The following is a 21,912-nucleotide window of genomic DNA, read 5'->3' as shown; positions in this document are numbered from 1 at the left end:
AAGACACAGTTTTTCAGTCGTGACCCTTCACGAGACCCCAAAAACAAAACATTATACAAAAATGAATAAACTCAACCTTTTCTGTTGTGCATTTCATTCCTCGTTTTAATATTGGGTATTTTATTTATTTATTTTTTGTCATTCCTAGGATGTCATCTTTCTTCCTCTGGTAGAAAATAGGCCTCCACATACAATATACAATGTACTCCTCTTCAAACACTAGACCTTACACACACACACACACACACGCACACACATACATGTTAAGCCGAAGATATAATTGTTTCCAAGCAGCTCTTTGATGGCTGAGTCACTGAACATGTCTTGTATCATATCACGATAAGAAGAACATCAGTTTAAAGGCAGCAGCTGTTTCCCTTTCATCCTCTCTCTCTCTCTCTCTCTCTCTCTCTCTCCTCCTGCATCCCTCCATCCTCCCACTGCTTTCACAATGGTGTGCTAAGCCAGGGAAGATAGGGCAAATCCCTCCTCTGAGCAGAGCAGGCAGGAGAGAGAGCACAGAGTGCAAAACTCTTCCTCAAACACTCCTCTCACGCCTTCTCTTTCCTTCCATTCATCTGAATCCAACCAATCGGCTTGCAATTCTCAGTAAACCGCTGTCTTCTAACTTCACCAACATCTGGTGGTGATGTCAGAGAAGCTTCCTGCTTCCTAAGCTACATGCTCTATACCCTCAAGTTGTGTGTAGGCTGTATAGTCTTCATTTCTGCTGTTCCACCTTCTGTGGGCAAGCTACCCATATAGCATCAGCTATATTTCTCTTTGAAGTGATGTTTTAATTTATTGAAATATATTCATATCAGAAATGCAGTCCAGTTTTGACTAGATAAAAGGAAATAGTTTGACATGTTGAGAAATAACGATTATTTGTGTTTTTGCCGGCGCTAGATGAGATCATAGATACCGCTCTCATATAAATATAAAGGCAGGCCAGCAGCCGCTTAGCTTAGCTTAGCATAATGAATGGAAATAGCCAATAGCTCTGTCTCAAGATAATGAAATCCACCAAATAGCACCTCTAAAGCTATATAACAGTAAATACACTGCAGTATACTAGCCTGTAGCAAACAGGGAGTGATTTCGGAGACTCTTGGTTGGGAACAGTAACTTCCTGCCTGGCAACAGCCAAGAAGAAGTCTGATTACTGCAATTCAATATATCAATTCTCTCTGCAAGACAGCCAAAAAGTCAAAAAGTAATTTATCGATCGTGAAGAATGTAATTGAATTTTTTGATGTTTGATGTAAATGTTTTGATGCCAGGAGATCAACTGAAATTATCAAGAATGTAATTGCTGATATGAATAGTTGGCATTGCAAGTGGTCCAAATCAAATTAAATCCAACTTTTGTATCATGGATTAGTTTGAGGCTGTAGGCTGCTGTAATCTGTAGGCTGCTGTAATCACACACACACGCACACACACACACACACACACACACACACACACACACACACACACACACTGACTGTGATGCAAAATCTCAATGGCATCGTTATCCTCTGTAAAGGAACCTGATTGGAGAAGAGAGGTTTGCATTTAATCTACAGTCAAATAACATGGGGCTATATTTCAGTCGAGGATATTTATTATTGCTATGGAACCCAACGTGGCAAGATATGAACCATTCCGCCTGATGGCACACTGCAGTACAGCTCACACACTCACACACACACACACACACACACACACACACACAGCAGCATCATAAATGGTGCTTTGTCTCCATCTAGTGCAGGGGTGTCCAAACCTTTTTCAAAGAGGGCCAAATTTGATAATGTGAAAATGCCCAAGGGCCAACAGTCCCTGCTGACATTATTTTAAACAATACAAGTAGCCTATACATACATTGTTATTTTATGTTTTGCATATTTGGACGTTGGTGCCTGACCCCTACCGAACCCTGACCTCGCCCCCTTGTGCCAGTGCCCCTTGTGGCCCTCTTAGGAGGGCCCCGCTTTTAACTAAACCTAACCCTAACCCTAACCCTAACCCTAACCCGTCAACGGTTGAACTGATTAGAGAAAGTAGGAGGAACTTTCACAAACATATTACAGGAACCTCAACATTACAAAACTACAGTGTTATTGCTGCATTCAGGAAAAATAAGAATTTACAGGATCTCCTGGTAAAAGCGAAGATTAAACCCCTCTCGGATCCTAAATCCAGAGTACAGGGCCAGTATTTTAAACACCAAAACTGGTTCACTAATCGGTACACAAAAGAGGTCTTTCAGACAATGACCCGGGGCAGTCTGAAGTCAATTAATTGTATATATCTCATTTCTTGTAAAAAGTGTGGTTTACAGTATGTGGGTGAAACAGGCAACACCATATCTATTCGTTTCATGCAACACAAACACAATATACTGAAGAGGAAAAAGATGGAGACACCTTTGGTGAAACACTTTTTATTACATGAATGGAAATCTGTTTTAACGACTGTCATTGAGTGTAACCCCAGGTGGAACATCGCCCAGAGGAAAAGGGCTGAAAGGATCTGGATTGCCAGACTGGATACAAATAAATAGGATAAAAATAGGAATTGCATGTTGAATTTGTATGATTTATTCATTCCGTTTTGACTGTGCTGGCGGGCCATAAATAATGCATTTTAAGACAGAAGGCGCGGGCCGTATAAAATCTGACCTCGGGCCGTGATTGGCCCGCGGGCCGGACTTTGGACATGCCTGATCTAGTGGATTGTTTAGGCTACACAAGTGACACAACTGCAGTCAACAATTTGGTTTAGTTGAAAATGATTTGCATTAAAAATAATTATCATTTTGTGATTTAAAAAAGAAAAAAAGTAGGCCTATGTTTCTTCTTCTGTGGTCCTGAATCACAGTGAGCTGGGCTGCTTTTTGAGTGTGACTCCCGCTATGACCACAATGCGGTTTAGAAAGAATCATGTCAAATCTCATGCAGAAGAAAAACAAATTATTAAATCAGTATCGGGTGTGAATCTGGTTTGCTTTCGAGCCTGCCTGCCTTTGGTCCCTTGAGGGCCAAACAGGTGCAGGGGCACTGCGCGTGGAGGCAAGATGCTGGCTTCAGGTGTAGGGAGGAAGTTTGTAAATGTCTAAATCCTAAATTGGACAGGCATAAAGATAGACATGTGTTCTTTTAGACATGATAGTAAATGATGATATAAATGGTTGTGAATATGTCGACTAGGTTTTGTTTGCTCTACTCGGCTGTATGTTATTATTCGGCATGTTTTGCAAGCTAAAAGATAATGTTGTGCGTCTTCTTTTTCGGTATTTTAGGAAACATTTCATTGTCACACCCTATGAACTATTTATTTCTTCTCTCCATGAAGAATTTTTTATATATAAAATATATACAATAAATATATATATATAATATACATATATAATGAATATATATTATATAATATATAATACATATATAAAGGAAAACAAAAATATAATACACAGTTTCTTGAAGCACATACGCATAAAAACAAAAATAACTTCATTTAAAATACATCTACAATCACTATAAAGCGATGCAGGATATTATGAGGGATAAATGCGTTTTGCAGCATTGGTATTAATAAACTTCGATTCTTGAACAGTTACCGCGTGCGGGGGGGTCACGTGAACGCAGCATCAGACGGCGCGTGCACTGTGCTGACGAGACGTTGCTTGTGGAAACAGCTGTTGGTTTGGTTTCTGTCAGTGAACACGCCGGTGGTTTGCGAGCAGCGTTTGGGAGGAATAAAAAACTAAAACAAAGTTCAAATTAGACTCGTAACTGACTGGGTTCGCTTTGATTTGAGTCGCCGCTTCAGTTCCACCTGACACCGGGAAATGTTATCCGGTGAACGCCACTTTATCCGCGGCAGTTTGTTAATTCACGACGTAGCTTGTTAGCTACCGGCTGCTAACGCCCGCTAACGTTAGTTAACGTTAGACTCCCATAGCAACTTAAGCGCGAGACAGGTGTTCCGTCACCGCAGGCGAACTGTCAGCTTGCCGTGCTTCCTGACAGCGCGAGGGGTTCTTTTTTTGGTACCATTTCAGCATGACTCATGTTCACTACAAATTCTCCTCCAAACTCAGCTACGACACCGTGGTGTTTGACGGCCAGCACGTCACGCTGAGGGACCTGAAGAGGCAGATCATGGGCCGGGAGAAGCTGCGAGCCGGGGACTGCGACCTGCAGATCACCAACGCACAGAACAAAGAAGGTAACGGACACATGTTTTGGGGGGGCTGATAAAAGACCGTTTGAACTGAAAAAACTTGGAAAAAAAAAACACGTGGTCCGTGTTTGACAGTTGGGTTACGTCACCTATTTGACAGCGGGGGGGGGGGTCCAGAAAAGTCAAGCATGAACAAAAAGGGTCTAATGAATGGGCCACATTCCTGCTGCGTTCAAGCTCCATGACCCTTACTTTAAACTGCCTGATGGTGATGGTGGATAAGCCCGGTCAGTGCCACCATGCATGTTAATGGTCCCCAAGAGAGACCTGGGGTAAAAATAGCAAAGGTTAGGGTATAGGAGCACAGCCTAGTCATGACTATAAGATTAGAGTTCAGCCTGACACACACACACATGGAAATCACAAGCAAAGTGATGCATTATAGGTAACATATAGTCACTAAATCAAAAGGCTAGAGAGGGGAAAAAGAGATTACATATTAGTAAGTATGCGTTTCCACCAAAAGCACAATAAAAATAGTTGTGCTCCTGTTAGTTGCAGAAAGTTTAACAAAAGCTCAGCAAAACCAAGAGGTGAAAAAAAGAGTCGTACATAATGGGAAGGGTTATAGGAGTCAGACTGTTCAGGCCTCTTTCATTAGACGTCGGTCTCACAGTCTCAATGAAGGATCAAAAGGGCGTCAATATTTACTTTAACTCTGGTTTGGTTGCTGAGCTGTAAAGTTAACATAAAGTCTTTTGGTGTTTTCAAAAAAAAGGTGAATAATCGCATTCAAAGCATTTTGTGTCATGTCAGAAATGATCTACCTTCTCTGTTAAATTTAGCAGATTTACACATTAGAATTGACTAAATGTATAATTTAGTTATCTTCTGAAACTGTTCAGTGATTAATTGATTATTCCTTCAACAGAGGTAAATCACCTGTATGTTTTTAAAGCAAAAATGCCAATAATTCACTGGTTCCGGCCTCTATGATCGAAAACTGAATGTCTTTAGGATTTTGTCAGAGAAAATAAGCCGACTGAAGATGTCACCTTGAGCTCTTGATAACTACTATCTATATATATATATATATTTCACTATTTTGTGACTCATCATTGACTGAAAGATCAATCCATGAATCAAGAACATAATTCGCAGATTAATTGACAGAGAAAATAATCATCAGCCGTAGATTTATCAAGTCAAACTCATTCTGGTTGCAGTCCCAGACTTGCAGTGAAAGACAGCACTCAAGACCCTGAGGAGGAGAGATATTTCCTCATGATTAATATTAAGCTGATCCTTAAGACTTCAAACTCCCTCTCTCTCGCTCCCTCTCCCCCTCTCCCTCTCAGAGTACACAGAAGATGAATGTTCGATCCCCAAAGGCTCCTCGGTCATCGTCAGGAGAATCCCCGTCGTCGGAGCAAAGTCCAGCTCAAGCAAGACCCGCCACGTGTAAGTGTTTCTTTTTGGTTTGGCCCAAACTGTAGCTGAATCCCTGCACTGGGATTCATGTCGCTGTCGCTGCTAAGTCTAAACCTTTTGCTTCCATCTCGGAAAGCCTACGTGTTGCATTGTCACTCTTTGAGGACTCCAACCAGGAATTCAGCATTGGATCATGTTAAAAATGAGAGTAAATATTCCACAGTTGTGTTTCGGTAAATCAAAAGATAGCAATGAATCCCAGTCATCAGCCTCAATAAAAGAAACATTTATAAGTGAGAAAAATATTCTTAATTATTGTCTGAAATGTACATATTTGACGTTAAAGGCCTACATCATACATTTGATAATAAATGTCGATCTTAAGCTCTTATCAGTACAAGAAGTAGAGTGCAGGTTCACAGATAGGAGCGGTCCTTGTTGAGTTTTTATAGATGGCATCAACGTGTGTATGCAGGTAGAGGATCATGATGAAGAAAACGATGCTATAAAGCTCATGGTGAATCAATACAGAAGCTGAATCTTTCAGTTGGTGGTCGACAGTTAGTGAAACAAGGTTTTTATGAAAACACTTCCATGCTAGAATGTGCTCACAGGAAGAGAGGAAAGAGGAGAAGTGGAGCTCCATGGTGAAGTTCAGGGGGATTACCCAGATATTAGTCGGGCTTAGACAGGACAACCGGCAGTGGGGTGGGCGTTATGCACGGGAGGCAGGAAAAGACCTCACTGGTGGTCATGTGATCAGCCCCGTCAGCACCATGCAGACGGGTTGAGAGCAATGAGGGCTGAAGAGTGTTGGAACACTGCCCACAAGATCAGATGCAGCAAATCAATTCTCCACCGACAGTCACTTGGCTTCAGAGGGCGAAAGAGTTAGCCTGGACGTTTGAGTCAGTGAAAGGCTTTACACAGACGCCTTTACACATCGGGGGAGGGATGAACAAATGGCACTAAAAGGCGAAATACTTGCCTTGCGAGTAATTGTATGTCCAGGGCTTTTATTGTGAAAGGTAAGAATGAAACATTGTTGTGTTTTTCTGTTTCAGTGAGCGATCAGATGTCCAGACTCACCAAGCCTTTGGAGCCTACAAAGCAGTACGTAACCAAACCAAATCCCACTGCACTCTCCTCCTGCAGCTCCACTAAACACACACACGACCCGCTATCGGTGCTTCAACAGTAGTTCAATGTGTGCTCTGGTGGGATTGGTTTAAACAAATGAAGCTTCAATCTGAATCATTGAACGCCTCTATTTCCTCTATTGCGGTCTAAGTTCCTGTTGCAAAGAGGAAGTGGTGCGCTTCTCATGATGTGATTTACGCGGAGCTGCTGCTCTAATACACAACATACTTTAGAGTGACAATACATTTGTATGTATTCTCTCTATCAAAGGCCCTCAGCTGTTAAATAACACGCTGCTGTGTCACCAGACGTTCACTGGGTGTCTGTGGGTGGTGTGATGGGAGCTGCTCGGGCGGGTCACTCATTATCATGCAGGCCAGCTATTCACTGCTGATAAACCCAACTGTCGTCGTGTGAGCTGCTGGCAGTCATTGCTCTTCTCCACGAGCTGCTGTTTGCCCCTCGCTCACTCGCTCTCTTGGAGATATATTTGTAGCCTTTTTTTTAATATCCGGGCAGCTTGTGCTGATGTACGTTTAAGTTACATTAAAGTCCGTTTTCATTTTATTTAGTATGTTAGTTCTCATTCCGGTGTCATCAACCACAAAATAATCAAAATGAATAATCGAGTGTCGGGATAATCTAGCTCTACAGAGTAGTCTGAAGTGAACAGATCCTCTCTCTTCAGAAGTAGTGCACCGTTGTTATTTCATCAGTTCTGTTTATGATCCTGTGAACTAGCTGGAACACATCTCCAAAGCTTTCACTTGAACGAGTGTGCACTGACCTGATGCTCTCTCACTTCTCAGTAGGAGAAGTGTCTTCCGCTCGTCTTAGTGCTTTGAGTCTAACGTACTGCACGCTTTTTCTTTTGTGTTTTTCTGCCAATAAAGTCGTTTGTATGAAGCCGTCTGATGTATTGATTATATGTTTGACTTCACGAGAGAGAATGACGTTCACAGTCGCTATGCCACCTCAGAAATTGGATTTTGGACAACAAAATCTTGTGTTCACATTTTCATTTTGCAGGAAAGACAAAAATAACGATCGTATTGGGCATTGGGCGAGCTTAAATTGGTACTCCAGCGATTGAGTATTGCAGTTTCACTAGAAATAGATTAAAAGGAATTGTTCAAATCCAAGCCTTTTAGTCCCCGTTATGCATCAAGCTTCAAAAACACTTGATCTTTTATTTCCCATGCTGCAACTTGATGGCGTCTTTCATTAGATTTGGCTGAACTTTAACAAAGCCAGAGTAAGATCATACATTAACGATATAATTTAGTGCAGTCAGTCTCTACTCCAGCACAATGGATTTTAAGTGAAGTTTAAAGTACATTGTGTTTATGAGTATACTGTATGTTGGTGTGTGAATATTTGGCTTTTCATAAGGTTTTTAAAATCGTATTTAGTTAGACATGCGTTCATTGATTGCCTATAAAGATGAATAATCGCAATACTTGACTCTGACTATACTGTATGTGCTGTTATTTGTGAAGTTTATTTCTTGTTCAAAGAGAAAGTCGACAGTCGCGGTGCTTTGAGCTAAATGCTGATGTCAGCATGCTAACAAACACAATGCTAATGTTGTTTAGCGGGTATGATTTCACCATGTCCACTGTGTTGGTGTAGCGCGTTAATATTCACCTCAGGCTGATGGGAATGTAATTATATTTTTTCCTAAATGTAAGTATCAAAGAAATCCAGATTTTTGAGCTGAGGGCGGCGCTAGATGAAGAGTAAGGGCGCTATTAATGGGATTTATCCTCTGGGGACCATGAATGTTTGTACAATGTTTAAAGGCAATTCATCGTCCAATACTTGGTGAGATACTTTAGTCTGAACATAGAAAACCGTGTCCTCATCTGTCACACATTGATTTTTCTTTTTTTGGTTGTACTATCTACAATGCGTTCCAGCTCATACAGGGACAAACTAAGAACGGGTGCACAGGAACAAATTATTGTAGGTGATGCGAGGTGCTGAGGTGGACATTCGGAGGAGATATTCTACAATATGCTGTCCTGACATTGTTGGCTTCTTCATTATCATAGCAAGTTCAGAGGGATGAGAAGTGCGAGGAGGCAGGAATCCTGGGATGAGAACATAAATGTAATATCCACTCTGTATGAAAATCACTGCTGGATGCTGGTGGACATTTTTTTTATTTATTTTTTAATATCTATAACTGTTATTAAAGTAAAGTTATGATTTACAGCAGTAACTGTGCCATCATGTTGCATAGAAAATCCCCAGTGGTACCGGGAGTAAAGCATCAAGATTAGCAGGACAAGTGGTAACAAAACTTTGTGTTGGAGCTAAACTTTAAGCCTTTTTTTCATTTTTAATGTTCCACTCGACGTGAAAGAGCTGTCGAGACTTGAAACCTGGAGGCTCTCGTCGTGAATCAGCGAAACTCAAAATGTGTTTAATTCTAACAGATGGATGACCAGAGTTCTTCCAGAGCCGTGCCTCTTTTCTCAAAGGTATACTGTCCCTGGTTTTATTTTTTATTGCACAAATCTATGCTGGATCATGTGAGTCAGCTTTAATTAAATATTGATCCTCCTGTTTGAAACCTGTCTATTGCGTGTGTGTGTGTGTGTGTGTGTGTGTGTGTGTGTGTGTGTGTGTGTGTGTGTGTGTGTGTGTGTGTGTGTGTGTGTGTGTGTGTGTGTGTGTGTGTGTGTGTGTGTGTGTGTGTGTGTGTGTGTGTGTGTGTGTGTGTGTGTGTGTGTGTACATGCAGATGGCTAACCTGGCTGATGTGGAAGGGTCAGAGGAGGATAAGATCAAAGTTATGATAAATCAGTCCACCTACGACATGAAGTGAGTGACCTTTTAATCATTTCAAATCTCCTCCGTCTCCTTGTTCTCTTAAACTACTTTACTCCACATTCCTCCTTTACTTTCCTTTTTCTGTAATTTTCTTTCTTCATCTCATTGTCCGTCTGTCTGTCTCTAGTTACAACAAGAAGTTTGGTACGGCGCTTCCTGCAAACTACACCTGTTACCGCTGTGGAAATACTGGACACCACATCAGGAACTGTCCCGTCAGCGCGGTAAGAGCAGAACGTGTGGTGTCTCTTAGAGGCCGGTTCTGTTTAAGTCTCGCATTTCTCTATAAAGAAAATGAGTTGATTAGTGTGTCCTAACATTTATGCTACCCAGTATGCGTTATTTGTGTGTTTTGATGTTGTGTGTGGAGCAGGATAAAAGCTTCGAAGCCCCCATGAGAATAAAGAAGAGCACAGGCATCCCTCGCTCCTTCATGGTGGAGGTGGACGATCCCAACACAAAGGGAGCCATGCTGACCAACTGTGGACGCTACGCGATTCCTTCCATAGACATGTGAGAGCAAGGAGTCGATGTTTGTGTGTCTTGTGTTTTAAAGGAATGGTTGAAGGACTGAAAACAAGCGTCAACGTGTAGCCTGGCTCTGTGGACAGATTCCATCTCATCTCTAAAGTTAACGTGTCCTGGCTCGTTTCCAGTATTTGAGCTGAGCTAAGCTAACCTGCTGGCAGTAGCCTGTGTATTTAACAGACACAAATTATAGCGGTATCAATCATTTCATCTAACTCTTGGCAAGAAAGTGAATTTACTAAAATATAACTATTCCTCTAAAGATGATACCGAGGGAAGTTGTGCAAACAATGTAAATGTGGTTCAAGAGTGTTTTTAAGACTCCAATCTCACACTTTCTTGTGTCACTCTGGTGAAAGGCATCATCTAAACCAGGGGTCTCAAACTCATCTCCACTCTGGGCCACATCAGCATCACGGTCGCCCTCAAAGGGCCGGTTGTAACTGTAAGACTGTGTAACTAACTTCTCCCAAACATATTGTTAAATAACTCTCTGCATTTGATTATTGTTTATTCAAGTGCAAACATATTGTACATGCAGTTATATAAATGAAAAATGATATTTAAACACATTTCTGTTATTATAACATAAATCATTTTAATTGAGGGTTAAGAAACCCACATGACTCTATCAAAGATCAAACGATTAAAGAAAACAACAAAGACAAATATCAAACACAAGTTCTGACATTAACTTTGTTCAAAGCTGTTTGTGTCACCTCTCTGCATCACTAATGTTCCTCCCTGTCGTCGTCCTGTGCATGGCAGCTACATCCAAGAGCTGCTGACTGAGAGTCAGGTCTGATGAACATGGATAGATGATGTATCCGTGTCGTCTGTGCTTTCATCAACAGTTCATTAGAAACACAAGTACCTGCTCGTCTCTCAGCTAGCTGTGTTGTTAGATTGCTGCTAGTTCATCAACTCGGTCTGCGATGGTGTTTCTTCACAAACTGACATTTGTAAAAGTCTGTATGTGGTCGGAGCTCTGCTCACATACCTTCAGCATGCACTGGGCTGTAGCTGTGTGAATATATTCTGCTGTGATTGCAGTCTGCCTTTTAATTCTTGGACAGTTTGATGTTTTTCTTGGGGCTAAATTTAGCTCCGTGTTTGGTGTCAAAATGCCGACGTGAATTGTATCCTTCATCACCGACACGCCTCATAACACAGAAGACAGACCCGTTGTTCTCCTTGAAGCACAAACATGTATTCGCTTTCCCATCTTTCATTACATTTTCTTCCCTTCCCCATTTTTCAATGGTTGGAAAACCTCTTTTCGGGCTGTTGCCTCTCCTGTCCACCTGTTGTAGTTTTAATGTCGGTACACAGACAACTTTCTATCTCATAATTTCGACCATGGGGATATTTTTATTTTCAAGTCTAACTTTTAATTATTTTTCCAAAAAAAAAAAAAAAAACATTTTTTGTTTTTGCTGGCGGATTCGCGGGCCACATAAAATGACGTGGCGGGCCGGATTCGGCCCGCGGGCCTTGAGTTTGACACATGTGCTCTAAACAAATCAAAAGCGAATATGACCTGTCAGCGTGCGCGCTGTTGTCTGTCCGTAGCGCGGCGTACGCCATCGGCAAGAAGGAGAGGCCTCCGTTCGTCCCACAGGAGCAGCCGAAGTCAGAAGAAGAGGAGGATCCTGTCCCAGAGGAACTCCTCTGTCTGATCTGTCTCGACCTGCTGAGTGACGCTGTGGTCATACCCTGCTGTGGAAACAGCTACTGTGACGACTGTGAGTCTCTGCTACACACACACACATCAAGATAAACTTATGCACACTTGCTGTATTTAAAAAAAAAAAAAAAGTCATTCTGGTCCTGATGTACTGTGTCCATCAAAACGTATTAACCAGTTAAAGGTACTGTGGCCGTCTGATATTTACATTTCAACCGTTTATCTGTTTCTCAGGTATTCGCACTGCTTTACTGGATTCAGAGGAACACGTCTGCCCCACTTGTAGCCAATCAGAAGTCTCCCCTGACACCCTGATAGCCAATAAATTTCTCCGACAGGTGAATTGGCAGAAAATACTGTATATTGATGTTAGAGTTGGAGAGGAGTGGAGATAATTAAGTAAATGTTTGGTTTGTAAACTATCTGTTTATTTGATCCTAAAAGTGTCTGACCAGGAGCTTGATTGTTTCTTACGTCAGTGTAGAAATGCTCAGATGTGATTCAGGTTTCTGTCTGTTTCTCCCAACCCAGGCCGTGGACAATTTTAAGAAAGAGCGAGGCTTCACTAAAATTGTGAAAAAAGGGTGCGGTGCCTCCCAATCCCAAAATCCAACCCCGACACCGAGCCCTGTCCCCACCCCGCCCCCTCTCGGTGTGCAGAGCCAACCTCAGAAGCCTTACCTGCCAACCCACAGCCAGCAGGTGAACCTCTTAATGATGTGTTTCGTCTCTGGAGGCAGAAATATGAGAAGCACTGTACCTGCGTGACTCGGGAGCAAACAGAATAATTACTGTTTTCTTTTCACAATCACATGTTTGTCTGGTCTCAAATAGTTATCTTCTCAACACTGTGGAAACAAATGTTAGAAAGCACAGACTACTGCAGGTTTTAAACGGCTTCGTATTCAAACCAACATGAATTCTGCATGTATGTTCCTTTTATATCTTCGTGGCGATATCTTTGTAAAAGTTAATTAGTATGTCTCTGCTGAAGGTTTTCGCAAAAAATAAACGTTTCCTCCTGCTTGCCCGACTATATTCTGATCCACATATATTGTCTTGTTGTCTTCCTCCTTTAGGACCCTCTCCTGCCCCGCTCACAGGCTGCAGACACACCGCCACCGTCTCAGGTGTGTGGGGCTCCGCCCACAGCAACAGGCCCCGCCTCTTCTCCCTCCACACCGAGCGCTTCCCTCGAGCCTGCGGAAAGCCCCCTGGAGAAACCCGACAAGTACGTACACACGTAAACATACTCGCACACCAGAAACATGATTATGTGGTAGAAGAAGTTACTGCATGTGCAGCTGGTCAGGGTGATATTTAATGTTACACCCCCTGCTGGAGTACAAGGCAAAGTGATTCAAATGGCCTTTGCGTTTATAGACTGCAATCTGTCAGCCACTGTAGATTTGATGGATCATGAGATTTATCCATCAGCATTTAGTTGAACAAATGAATCAGACTTGGAGTACGTCCACACTACGCTGGTTACATTACAACAGTTTTAATGTTTTTTTGGCATAAAATAAACATTTTGTAGCATTGGTCTAAAAACATGTAGAACCGCCTGCTTTGCCAACAGAAGTTGAATGTTTTTCAATCAAAATGCGTCACTGTGGATTTGAGAGAAAGAACCGGTGAACAATCAGCCTGACGTTACGTTCGTGTGGTTCTGTGATGTGTTGTTTATTCAGAGAGGACGATGAAAAGACAGATGAGGCCTCAGCGGCTGCTGCTGCCGCCCCGTCTGTACCGGTTTCACCCAAAGACCCCGAAGACCCCACTGATGCTCCATCACAGCTGATACCCCTGGTGAGCACACACACAGCCATACTAACACAGCAGCAAAGGTTCTCTGTATGAAATCTGTGTTTGTTGCGGCTCAGGTGAACTTTACTCCACCAGTAGAGCCCCAGACAGTCAGTGTGAATCTAGAGCCGCCCTCCTCAGGTGAGAAGCATTCATCATCTGTCCGTGCTGTCATCATGTGTTTGGTCACTTTATCTGAGCGAACAAGTTATTGATTTATTATTATGTTGAGAACTACAGTAACATCAATAACTCAAATACAACCATTTGTTCCCTGAATCCACAGGTCCGGCCCCAAAGCCCTCGGGGCCGTCAACGTGGGAAAGGTCAGTGAAGTGTGTGTTTAGATACTCGTCTCTGTTTGACTCTGCCCTCTGTTTCCAGATGTCTTTACCTCTTCCATCCTCTGTCCCCAGCTCCTCCTCCTCACTTTGTCCCACTGGAGGCTGGAATGAATCCAACACCCAGCAGCTTCGTCCCTCCATCACTTCATATCCAGCTACTCCTCCTCCTCCCCCCCTCTTTCCCTCTCCTCATTTCCACACATTCCTCGCCGCTCAGCAGCCTCTCAGCAGTTACCCCCCCGGATACCCACCCCCTGCGCCCCTCTGGACACTCCCAAACCTCCAGGGGGCCCCCATCCCTTCCCTGTGCCCCTCTACCGCCATCCCTGCCCTCATCCCCAAGGAGTGGTACCAGCATCAGAGAAATAAGAAGGAAAGGTAAGGCTTTCCAAGCAGTCATACCCACGAGGATGTCGTATGTGAATGTGAATTGATGAAAACGTCTTAAATCATATGACTTATCAATTGTTTCATCCTTTTGAAAATTGTCTTTACTTTAATTCCAGGCAGCAAAGGAAACTATGAAGTAGCCTTATTGACACTTGGACATTGTGTTTTTAAGTTGATGACTTTGAGTGTTTGAATATCTGATTGGATTTAGTAACAGCTGCAGAGCTGTTGTAGTATGAGGACCATCTATCGACAGTAATATGAAACACCTGCTCCCTCAGGTCGCCTCACAGAGGACCTTCCCACAGGCGCTCCTCCTCTCGTTCTGATTCAAAGTCTTCGAAGTTCAAGTCTTCTCGCTCCTACTCTCGCTCTTCAAGCAGGTCCAGATCTCGGTCCAGGTCCAGGTCCCACGGCAGATCAAGGTATTTTGTGCCTTTCATCAAGTTTTTCGTGTTATTTCTATTCATTTATTTTCCTTAAAAATATTCTTACATTTATTGTGTTCCTTTAGCTCTGGTTCTCACTAGCAATGCACATATGACCAATAATTGATATTTGAGACTGATACCGATATTGATCTGAATCTGATGACAACATATCAGCCGGTAGTCCTTTAAAAATATACAAAACTTCCTCTTCTTATATTTTCCAGGCCCCACTCACCTTACTCGCGCCACAGAGACCTCCACAGCCACTCTCATTCCTCCCGCTCATACAGCTTCGGTTACAAACGGTCCCCCACCCCGTCCTCGTCGTCTTCCCCTCGAGTGGGTTACCGTTCCAGGCCCAAGTCGCCGTCAGATCACCGCAAAAGCAGCCATCACAGTCGGCACCACGGTAAGAAATCAGCTTCGAGCAGCTCCAGCTCCAGGAAGCGAGGGGAACATCACCAGAGGGAAGCGGCAGCCTCGGGGGGAAGTTTACCCGGACACCTGTATGCTCAGCACGCCAATCAGAGTGGTAGCCTGGAGCAGAACAGAGAGCGCTACCTGCAGTGGAGCAGGCATTACAAAGAGTGGTGTGATAAATATTTCAGCAGCTATGTCGGCCACTTCCACCAGCTGCCTCTTCCCCTCCTCAATATTCCTCCTCCTCCTCCTCAGTGGAGGGACGGAGAAGGAAGCGAAAATCTCTCCCGTTCTCACTCGGACTCTCGCAGCCGACTCCCAGGTAGACGCAGCGCTCGGGTGGAGGGCCGCTCCCCTCCATCGCGGTCATCCAGCGACAGCCGCTCCCCTCCACCTCGGTCTTCAAGAGACAGCCGCTCCACGCTGTCTCAGTCATCCAGTGACAGTCGCTCTTCTCCATCTCATTCGTCCAACGGAAGCCGGTGCCCTCCTTCTCAGTCGTCCAGTGACAGACGCTCAACGCCGTCCAAAGACGGAGCTCAGCCAAGGGCCTATCGGCAGAAGGGCACTGAGAGGTACAACCGCCTGTCGGTCACACTCACAAAGAGCAGTAAAGAAGTGGAGCTGCAAGAAAGTCGTGAAGACGAGAAGCAGGTAATCACGAAGAATTTGGAGAACCTCAACCCTGTAAAACATGAGCAAAAGAAGAAACATGTGGAAGGAAGAGGAGAGGAGTCATCATCCCCTGATGCTGCAGACTCAATGGATGACTGCAGGAAGGACAAGAGGAGGCGAAGCACTGGAACAAAAGCCTTCAAGGATGCCACTCCAGCACAGGACGAAGCAACTGCCAGCAATGCCTTAGAATCAGTCCAACCGCCCGCCAAACCAGATAAATGTTTGGATAAAGACTATGAAAGAAAAAGCAGAGAACACAGGAATTTGGAAATAGAGAAAGGACGGCGAAGAAGCAAACATTCAGACTCCAGGCAGGATGCGGGGAGACGGCACAGAGACAAGCCCAGGAAAGATCCAGACATGGTGGGTACAGACAGATACCCCGGAGGCCGCACAGCTTCTCACTCAAGATCAGAGAGGAATAGAAAAAGAAGAAGAGAGGACATCAAGAGAAGTTCTCTTAAGGTTGAAAACAGCAAATGCCTGAAAACTGACACTGCAGAGGACCCCAAAACCCGCAAGAGTGAATCCCCGAATCCATTTGACAGAAAGAAGCCGAAAAAAGAGAGGAAAACATGGCATCTGGCAGAGAGAGACATCTGGGAGGGAGGGATAAGAGTGAAACCACAGAAGAAGATAAGCATCAACATCAACCTGGACGGAAAAAAGAAGGAAGAGAAAACTGAAAAAATGGAATTTTCTTATTTGCAGAAAACAAAGGAAGAGAAGGAGAAGTTCAACAAAGAGACAGACATTGAAGCAAATGAAAAGAAGGAATCCAGCAGAGACATGGAAGGTGTGTCTGAAGGAAAAATAAAACCAGATGAAGGCGAGGCAAGACAGAAATGGGAGAAAGCTACCTTCAGAGATGACGAGGGAGAGATGATGGAGAAAAAAGACATCGGAGAGAAGAAAGAGGACAGAGAAAAGGAGGACTTTGACTTGTGGCATAATGCCCTCAGAGAAGAGGAGGAGGAGGAGGAGGAGGAGAAGAAGGAGAGCAAACAGCAGGGCGATGAAAGAGACGGGACAGAGGCCAACAACGGAGAAGAGCTGACAAATGAGAGGAGGAGCGTGAGGGGAGGAGAGGAAGGACCAGCGATGGGAGAAAGCACCTGCAAGGGAAACGTAGAAAACCCGGCGGGGGAGTCAAAGGAGGACCTGAAGGAGGACCTGAAGGAGGACCTGAAGGAGGACCTGAAGGAGGACCTGATGGAGGGACTGAAGTGGAGAATGTGGGAGGAAGAGGAAGACACAGTGAGGTCCACGTCCCAGAGGAGCAGAAACGAGAGCCAGCAACACGGACCCAACACCTCGCTGGACGACAGCAGGTCAGGTTTCTGCTTTAAAGTTCAGCTCCTTCTTGTCCCATTACACCGTGAAGAATTTCAATCTGATCCTCTGTCAAAGACTGTTGTCTTGCAGAAATATCTCTGCCATTAATACGTTGCCTCTCCTGTGACTGCCTCACAGTGAAGGCAACAGTTTTCACCGTTGAACACTTTCAATGTCAACCAGCAGTAGACGGAAATGTCCAACAATTAAAACTAATATATCGAGATGTAAATACAGAATGGATATACGTTGAATCGATATTGCTGCAGACTATAAATTGTGTCTCCGCATAGTTGGATTTCATGAAAATCTTGTAATTGTATCTTGAATTTCCTGCTCTACATTCTGCTTCTTTTCTTCTGTTCCTTGTCTACTCGCACGATGATGCGTTTAGCATCACAGTCAACTTTAATTGTGTCCCCATATAATTAGTTTAGTTCAATATAAATGTGAGAATAGCACAGAAAGTGTCTCCTCACCAATTCTTTCACGACCGGTTCCACTGGTAGACCCTTAGCATGCAAGCCTTCTTACTAATGCAGAGATGAGTACTGATCTACATGTACTGTGTGTATGTGGAACACAGCAGCTACGAGGATCGTCAGCAGGAGAAGACGACGCTGGGGAAGGACAGCGCTGCAGACCAGGAGGAGGAGGAGCTCGTGCTCCTACAGGTCTGTGGGCCCAGATCATTTACATATAAATATCAATTTTGAACAATTTGTGTTTTTAAAATGTATTCTAACTCACACATGCATACATACACAAACAAGAATTGCATATGAACAGATCTGTCTCTGTCGGCCAATCCCATCTTAAAGATTTTCCCTAGGTGATGTGTGTTCTGTGGATAGTTTTATAATGTTTAAGTTGCATATTTTGCTGATTTGTATCCAGAATCTGGGTCGAGAGAGAGAGAGAGAGAGAGAGAGAGAGAGAGCCCATTGTGGGTTTTTGAGTGTTATGGAGATCTGATCTGGATACTTTTTATTATTTGAGTCTGTGATTTTCATAATCCCTTTGCTTAGTTTACAAGGTTGTAGTGAGTTGTTAGTTATGTTCATTTTGGATTTAATAATGTTTTTAAATTGTTAAACTGATCTCTGATGTCTCAGGTCCCTCGCTCCAAGCGGGAGAAGGAAGAGTCTGAGAAAGAAGAGCGGGATGAAGCAGCGACCAAAGCTCAAACGGATGCTCTAGTATCGTTTCTACCGTCGTCGTCATCCGTGTTTGTGACATCAGAGACCACAACCAACAGGGAAGCACAGAATGAAGAGAAGAGAGAGAGGTCAGTGGAAAGGGAGAGAGAGAAAACCCCTCTTCTGTCCAGTTCACACCGAAGTGTGGCTCCCTCTACCGGCAAAGACGGAAACGACAGCACCGCGTATTCAGACAGAGACGGGGAGAGACGGAGGGACAGAGAAAGAGGGAGGGAGAGGCAGAAGGAGAGCAAAGGATCAAAAGAGAGGCCGAGGGAGAGGCAGAAAGAGAGCAAAAGATCAAAAGAGAGGGTGAGGGAGGAGGAGAAAGACAGGGACAGAGAGAGGAATCGCCCTTCCTCCTCTCACTCCTCTCATTCGAAGTCACGTGACACAGCGAGGAGAGACAGGCAGCGAGGAGGAGGCGACACCAAGAGTTCACCTCGTATCAGCAGGAAATCCTCCGCTGGCAGGAGCAGAGCTACCGAAGTGCCTGATCACAATACCCACAAATCATGTAGAGACACGTTACTGGACTCTACATTTAAAGGCAAAGACCAACCCCACTACTACCACAATCACCTAGATCCACCAGAGAACAAAAGACACCAGGACAGACCTGCAGGGACCCGCCACAGCCCAGAATGAGCAGCCCTGCTCCAGAAGTCATGCAGAACAGAAGCAGAAATGAGAGCATGGTTGAAAAGGAGTGGAAGCTCAGGCAGGTGAAGAAAGAAGGCAAAAGGGGGAGAGTTGAAGAGATGGTGGCCGTGAGAGCAGGAGGTAGTCGATGGGAGGACGAGGGAGTGGACGGACCAAGTGGGAGACGATAAGAGAGGTGGAGGAAGGAGAGAGAACCAGCAGCCGCAGCTCATCAGAAAGCCAAGAGAACGGGAGAAGAAGAAGAAACAGGAGAAGAGACACGACGCCTCGGAGCTGCTGGAGGAAGAGGAGCTGAAGAATCCCCAGAAGAAGACGACAAAGAGCAGAGACGGAAGGGAAGAGCAGAGCGGTGGAGAGGTGGACTCCGGCTGGAGAGAGGAGGAAGGGCTCTGCTCAGTGACCTCATCTTGACCATCATAGAAAAAACTGTGTTTACTTGAATGATGTTTTTCCTTTCTCGGTCCACAAAGTGCCTGGAGTTCTTGTTTTCAACTTAATTTTTATTTTCCCAGGATACTTTTTGTATCACCTTAAGATATCTCATATGAAATACGCATCATCCATGTGAAAATGAAAGTGAAATCCATGAAAGTGAACAAATTGTGAAGGAAAAGCACTTTCTACTAAATATAGGAAAGCCAATATAATGAAAGCAAATGTTAAACTTTGGACTTGTTGAAGTATTTGCTCGCGCTCTGAACTCATGACTGCCACCAGTTTATAAAGTCAGTCAGTGGTTTGATTTGCCTCACAGAAGCACAGCAGTGCTTACAGAGGATTATTGACAAGCGTTTGTGATTCATTGGAAGAAAAACTGTGAATATTTATGATTTGAACCTCTGTCGTATTTTGTTTTCATTTTTGAATTTTGTAAATGTTTAATTAAAAAACTGCTGAATGGATAAATAATTAATCAAAGAGAAAAGTTTGTTTATTTTTTCCTGTTTTGAAGGAAATAAAAAAAGAAACATCCATAACGTGTTGTTTTTTCTGTCTGGGTGACTTTAATCTGCTGTTACACGTTAGTAACTCATATCTTCTGATTTCTGTAGTCAACAGTTCTTTGACGCCATCGTTTTATTCGGCAACATTTTGCTGCGCAGTTTGCTTTTTACCTGCCAGACTGAAAATATAACACGAAACTTAAATCATTGGTCCATCAGAGCTGGACTATCGCGACATTTAGCATTAATCACTTTCAGTTTTAATTAAGCAAACCCCCTCCTCACATTTTCATCATTATTTTATAACATGATTGTATGAAGAGTATAATTTGCAAAGGAATAGAAACTACAGATGCCTTATAAATGTAGCTTTAAATGGAAATGGGCCAAAAGATGTTTTGTATATTGTAAATGCTGTCTTTTCTTTTCGATGTGTAGCGCAGTTTTATTCAAACATTCTTTTATCACTCAGTCGTTAAAGGTACAAGATTTCACCCTGAATACACAATGTAACTCTTAATAACGAGCAGTTTATTGTTCCCTGGAAGCAGTGCAACACATTTTGAGAGGCAGTGAATGTCATGATCATTAAAGTGTTGTTCCAGATGAAGCGTGTCCCTGAAGTAACATGCTCTTAACCACCGTCTCTGCTCTTCTTTGTCTTCGCTCCTCCGCTCGTTGTCTCTCCGCTCCGGCCTCCAGTTCCTCTTCCTCCCCTTTGTCCACCTTTTATTTCAGACACCATGTCGGCGTCTCACCCAGACGTCCCTCCATTCAACAACACCTCCCCTCCACTCGTCACATATGTGCCAAGTACAGGGTCGTCCATGCTGACTGCAACATTTCCTTATTTTTCATCGGTGCTTCATCCTGAAAAGCACTAAATTATTAATCAAGACATCAATCGAACACGATTTAACCACAAACAAAGACGTCAGGTTTCGACAGCTTGGTGGCAGTTTGCCTTGTGACGGCTTTTTGTTTGTGCAAGAGGTGGAAACATGTTTAAATAAATGTGAAAGACGTGTTCAACATGCCCGCTGTCTGCTGGCTTTGGTTATTGTGCCCACTGTGTGTGTGTGTGTGTGTGTGTGTGTGTGTGTGTGTGTGTGTGTGTGTGTGTGTGTGTGTGTGTGTGTGTGTGAGAGTTGATGCTTGAAGTGTAAGCCAAGCTTTTCTTGCTTCATTAACTCCCTAGAAGGGAGACGTGGCAGAGATCCAGCCCCTCTCTGGCTCTTCCCTGTTTTTTGCTGTTGTGACTGCGGTCACTCGTTGCCGTGCCAAGGCATGCTGGGATTGCACAGAGGAAATCTGGTCGGTGTGGGATGCTCGACTTGGCTTGTGTCCAAACCGTGGATGGAGGGTTGCACGGACATGTGCTTTCATAACAAACGGTATAACATATCTCATTGGCTTGTCGTGCCCTGCCGCGTGTTCATGGGCTCCCCTCATCACACCTCGCCCCCCGCTTCCTGCGGCGTCTGCGTTTCCTTTGCACTGATGAGTCTGACTGCTTTTGTGCGTTTTGAACCTAACATGGTTGTCTGTCCGTCTGTGCTTCCATGTTTGTGTGTGTTTGTAGACGGGCATCGCTGCACGCAGACAGATCTGCACATGGCAGACACAAAAGATGCAGAAAATGTGAGCGACAAAACAGATGTATGCACAAAGACACACAGACTGACCGACAAACACAGACAGATGCACAAAGACACACACAGACAGACAAACAGACAGATGCACAAAGACACAGACAGACAGACAAACAGACAGATGCACAAAGACAGACAGACAGACAGACAGACAGGTAGTCACACAGAACTATAAACTGCAGATTAAGAGGTGAAAACCACCAGGACACTGACCCTGCAGAACACAAAGGCACACTAGTAAATATCAGACAGAC

At 43.9% G+C, this 21,912-nt stretch overlaps 1 protein-coding gene across 2 annotated transcripts; it reads left to right on the top strand.

Annotated features, from left to right (window-relative positions):
- Positions 1–3,771: 3,771 nt before the first annotated feature.
- LOC306787075 (uncharacterized protein) lies at positions 3,772–19,950 on the top strand. Of its 2 annotated transcripts, XM_079282092.1 has the most exons (19): positions 3,772–4,215; positions 5,529–5,631; positions 6,666–6,714; positions 9,183–9,227; positions 9,490–9,569; positions 9,706–9,802; positions 9,952–10,091; positions 11,679–11,851; positions 12,028–12,131; positions 12,325–12,495; positions 12,873–13,024; positions 13,488–13,605; positions 13,680–13,743; positions 13,889–13,928; positions 14,019–14,324; positions 14,618–14,761; positions 14,992–17,196; positions 17,787–17,874; positions 18,316–19,950. In XM_079282092.1, the coding sequence occupies exons 1-19, from the start codon at positions 4,050–4,052 to the stop codon at positions 19,045–19,047; spliced, it is 4,977 nt and encodes a 1,658-aa protein (XP_079138218.1). In that variant the 5' UTR covers positions 3,772–4,049; the 3' UTR covers positions 19,048–19,950. The 2 variants fall into 2 exon arrangements, with proteins under 2 accessions (XP_079138218.1, XP_079138217.1); XM_079282091.1 differs by lacking the exons at positions 3,772–4,215; positions 5,529–5,631; positions 6,666–6,714; positions 9,183–9,227 and having other exon boundaries at positions 9,516–9,569; positions 17,790–17,874.
- Positions 19,951–21,912: the final 1,962 nt, after the last annotated feature.

This window comes from Melanostigma gelatinosum, assembly GCF_949748355.1.
Source record: "Melanostigma gelatinosum genome assembly, chromosome: 13".
Lineage (NCBI taxonomy): Eukaryota > Metazoa > Chordata > Actinopteri > Perciformes > Zoarcidae > Melanostigma > Melanostigma gelatinosum.
This window is presented reverse-complemented; position numbering and strand designations above follow the sequence as displayed.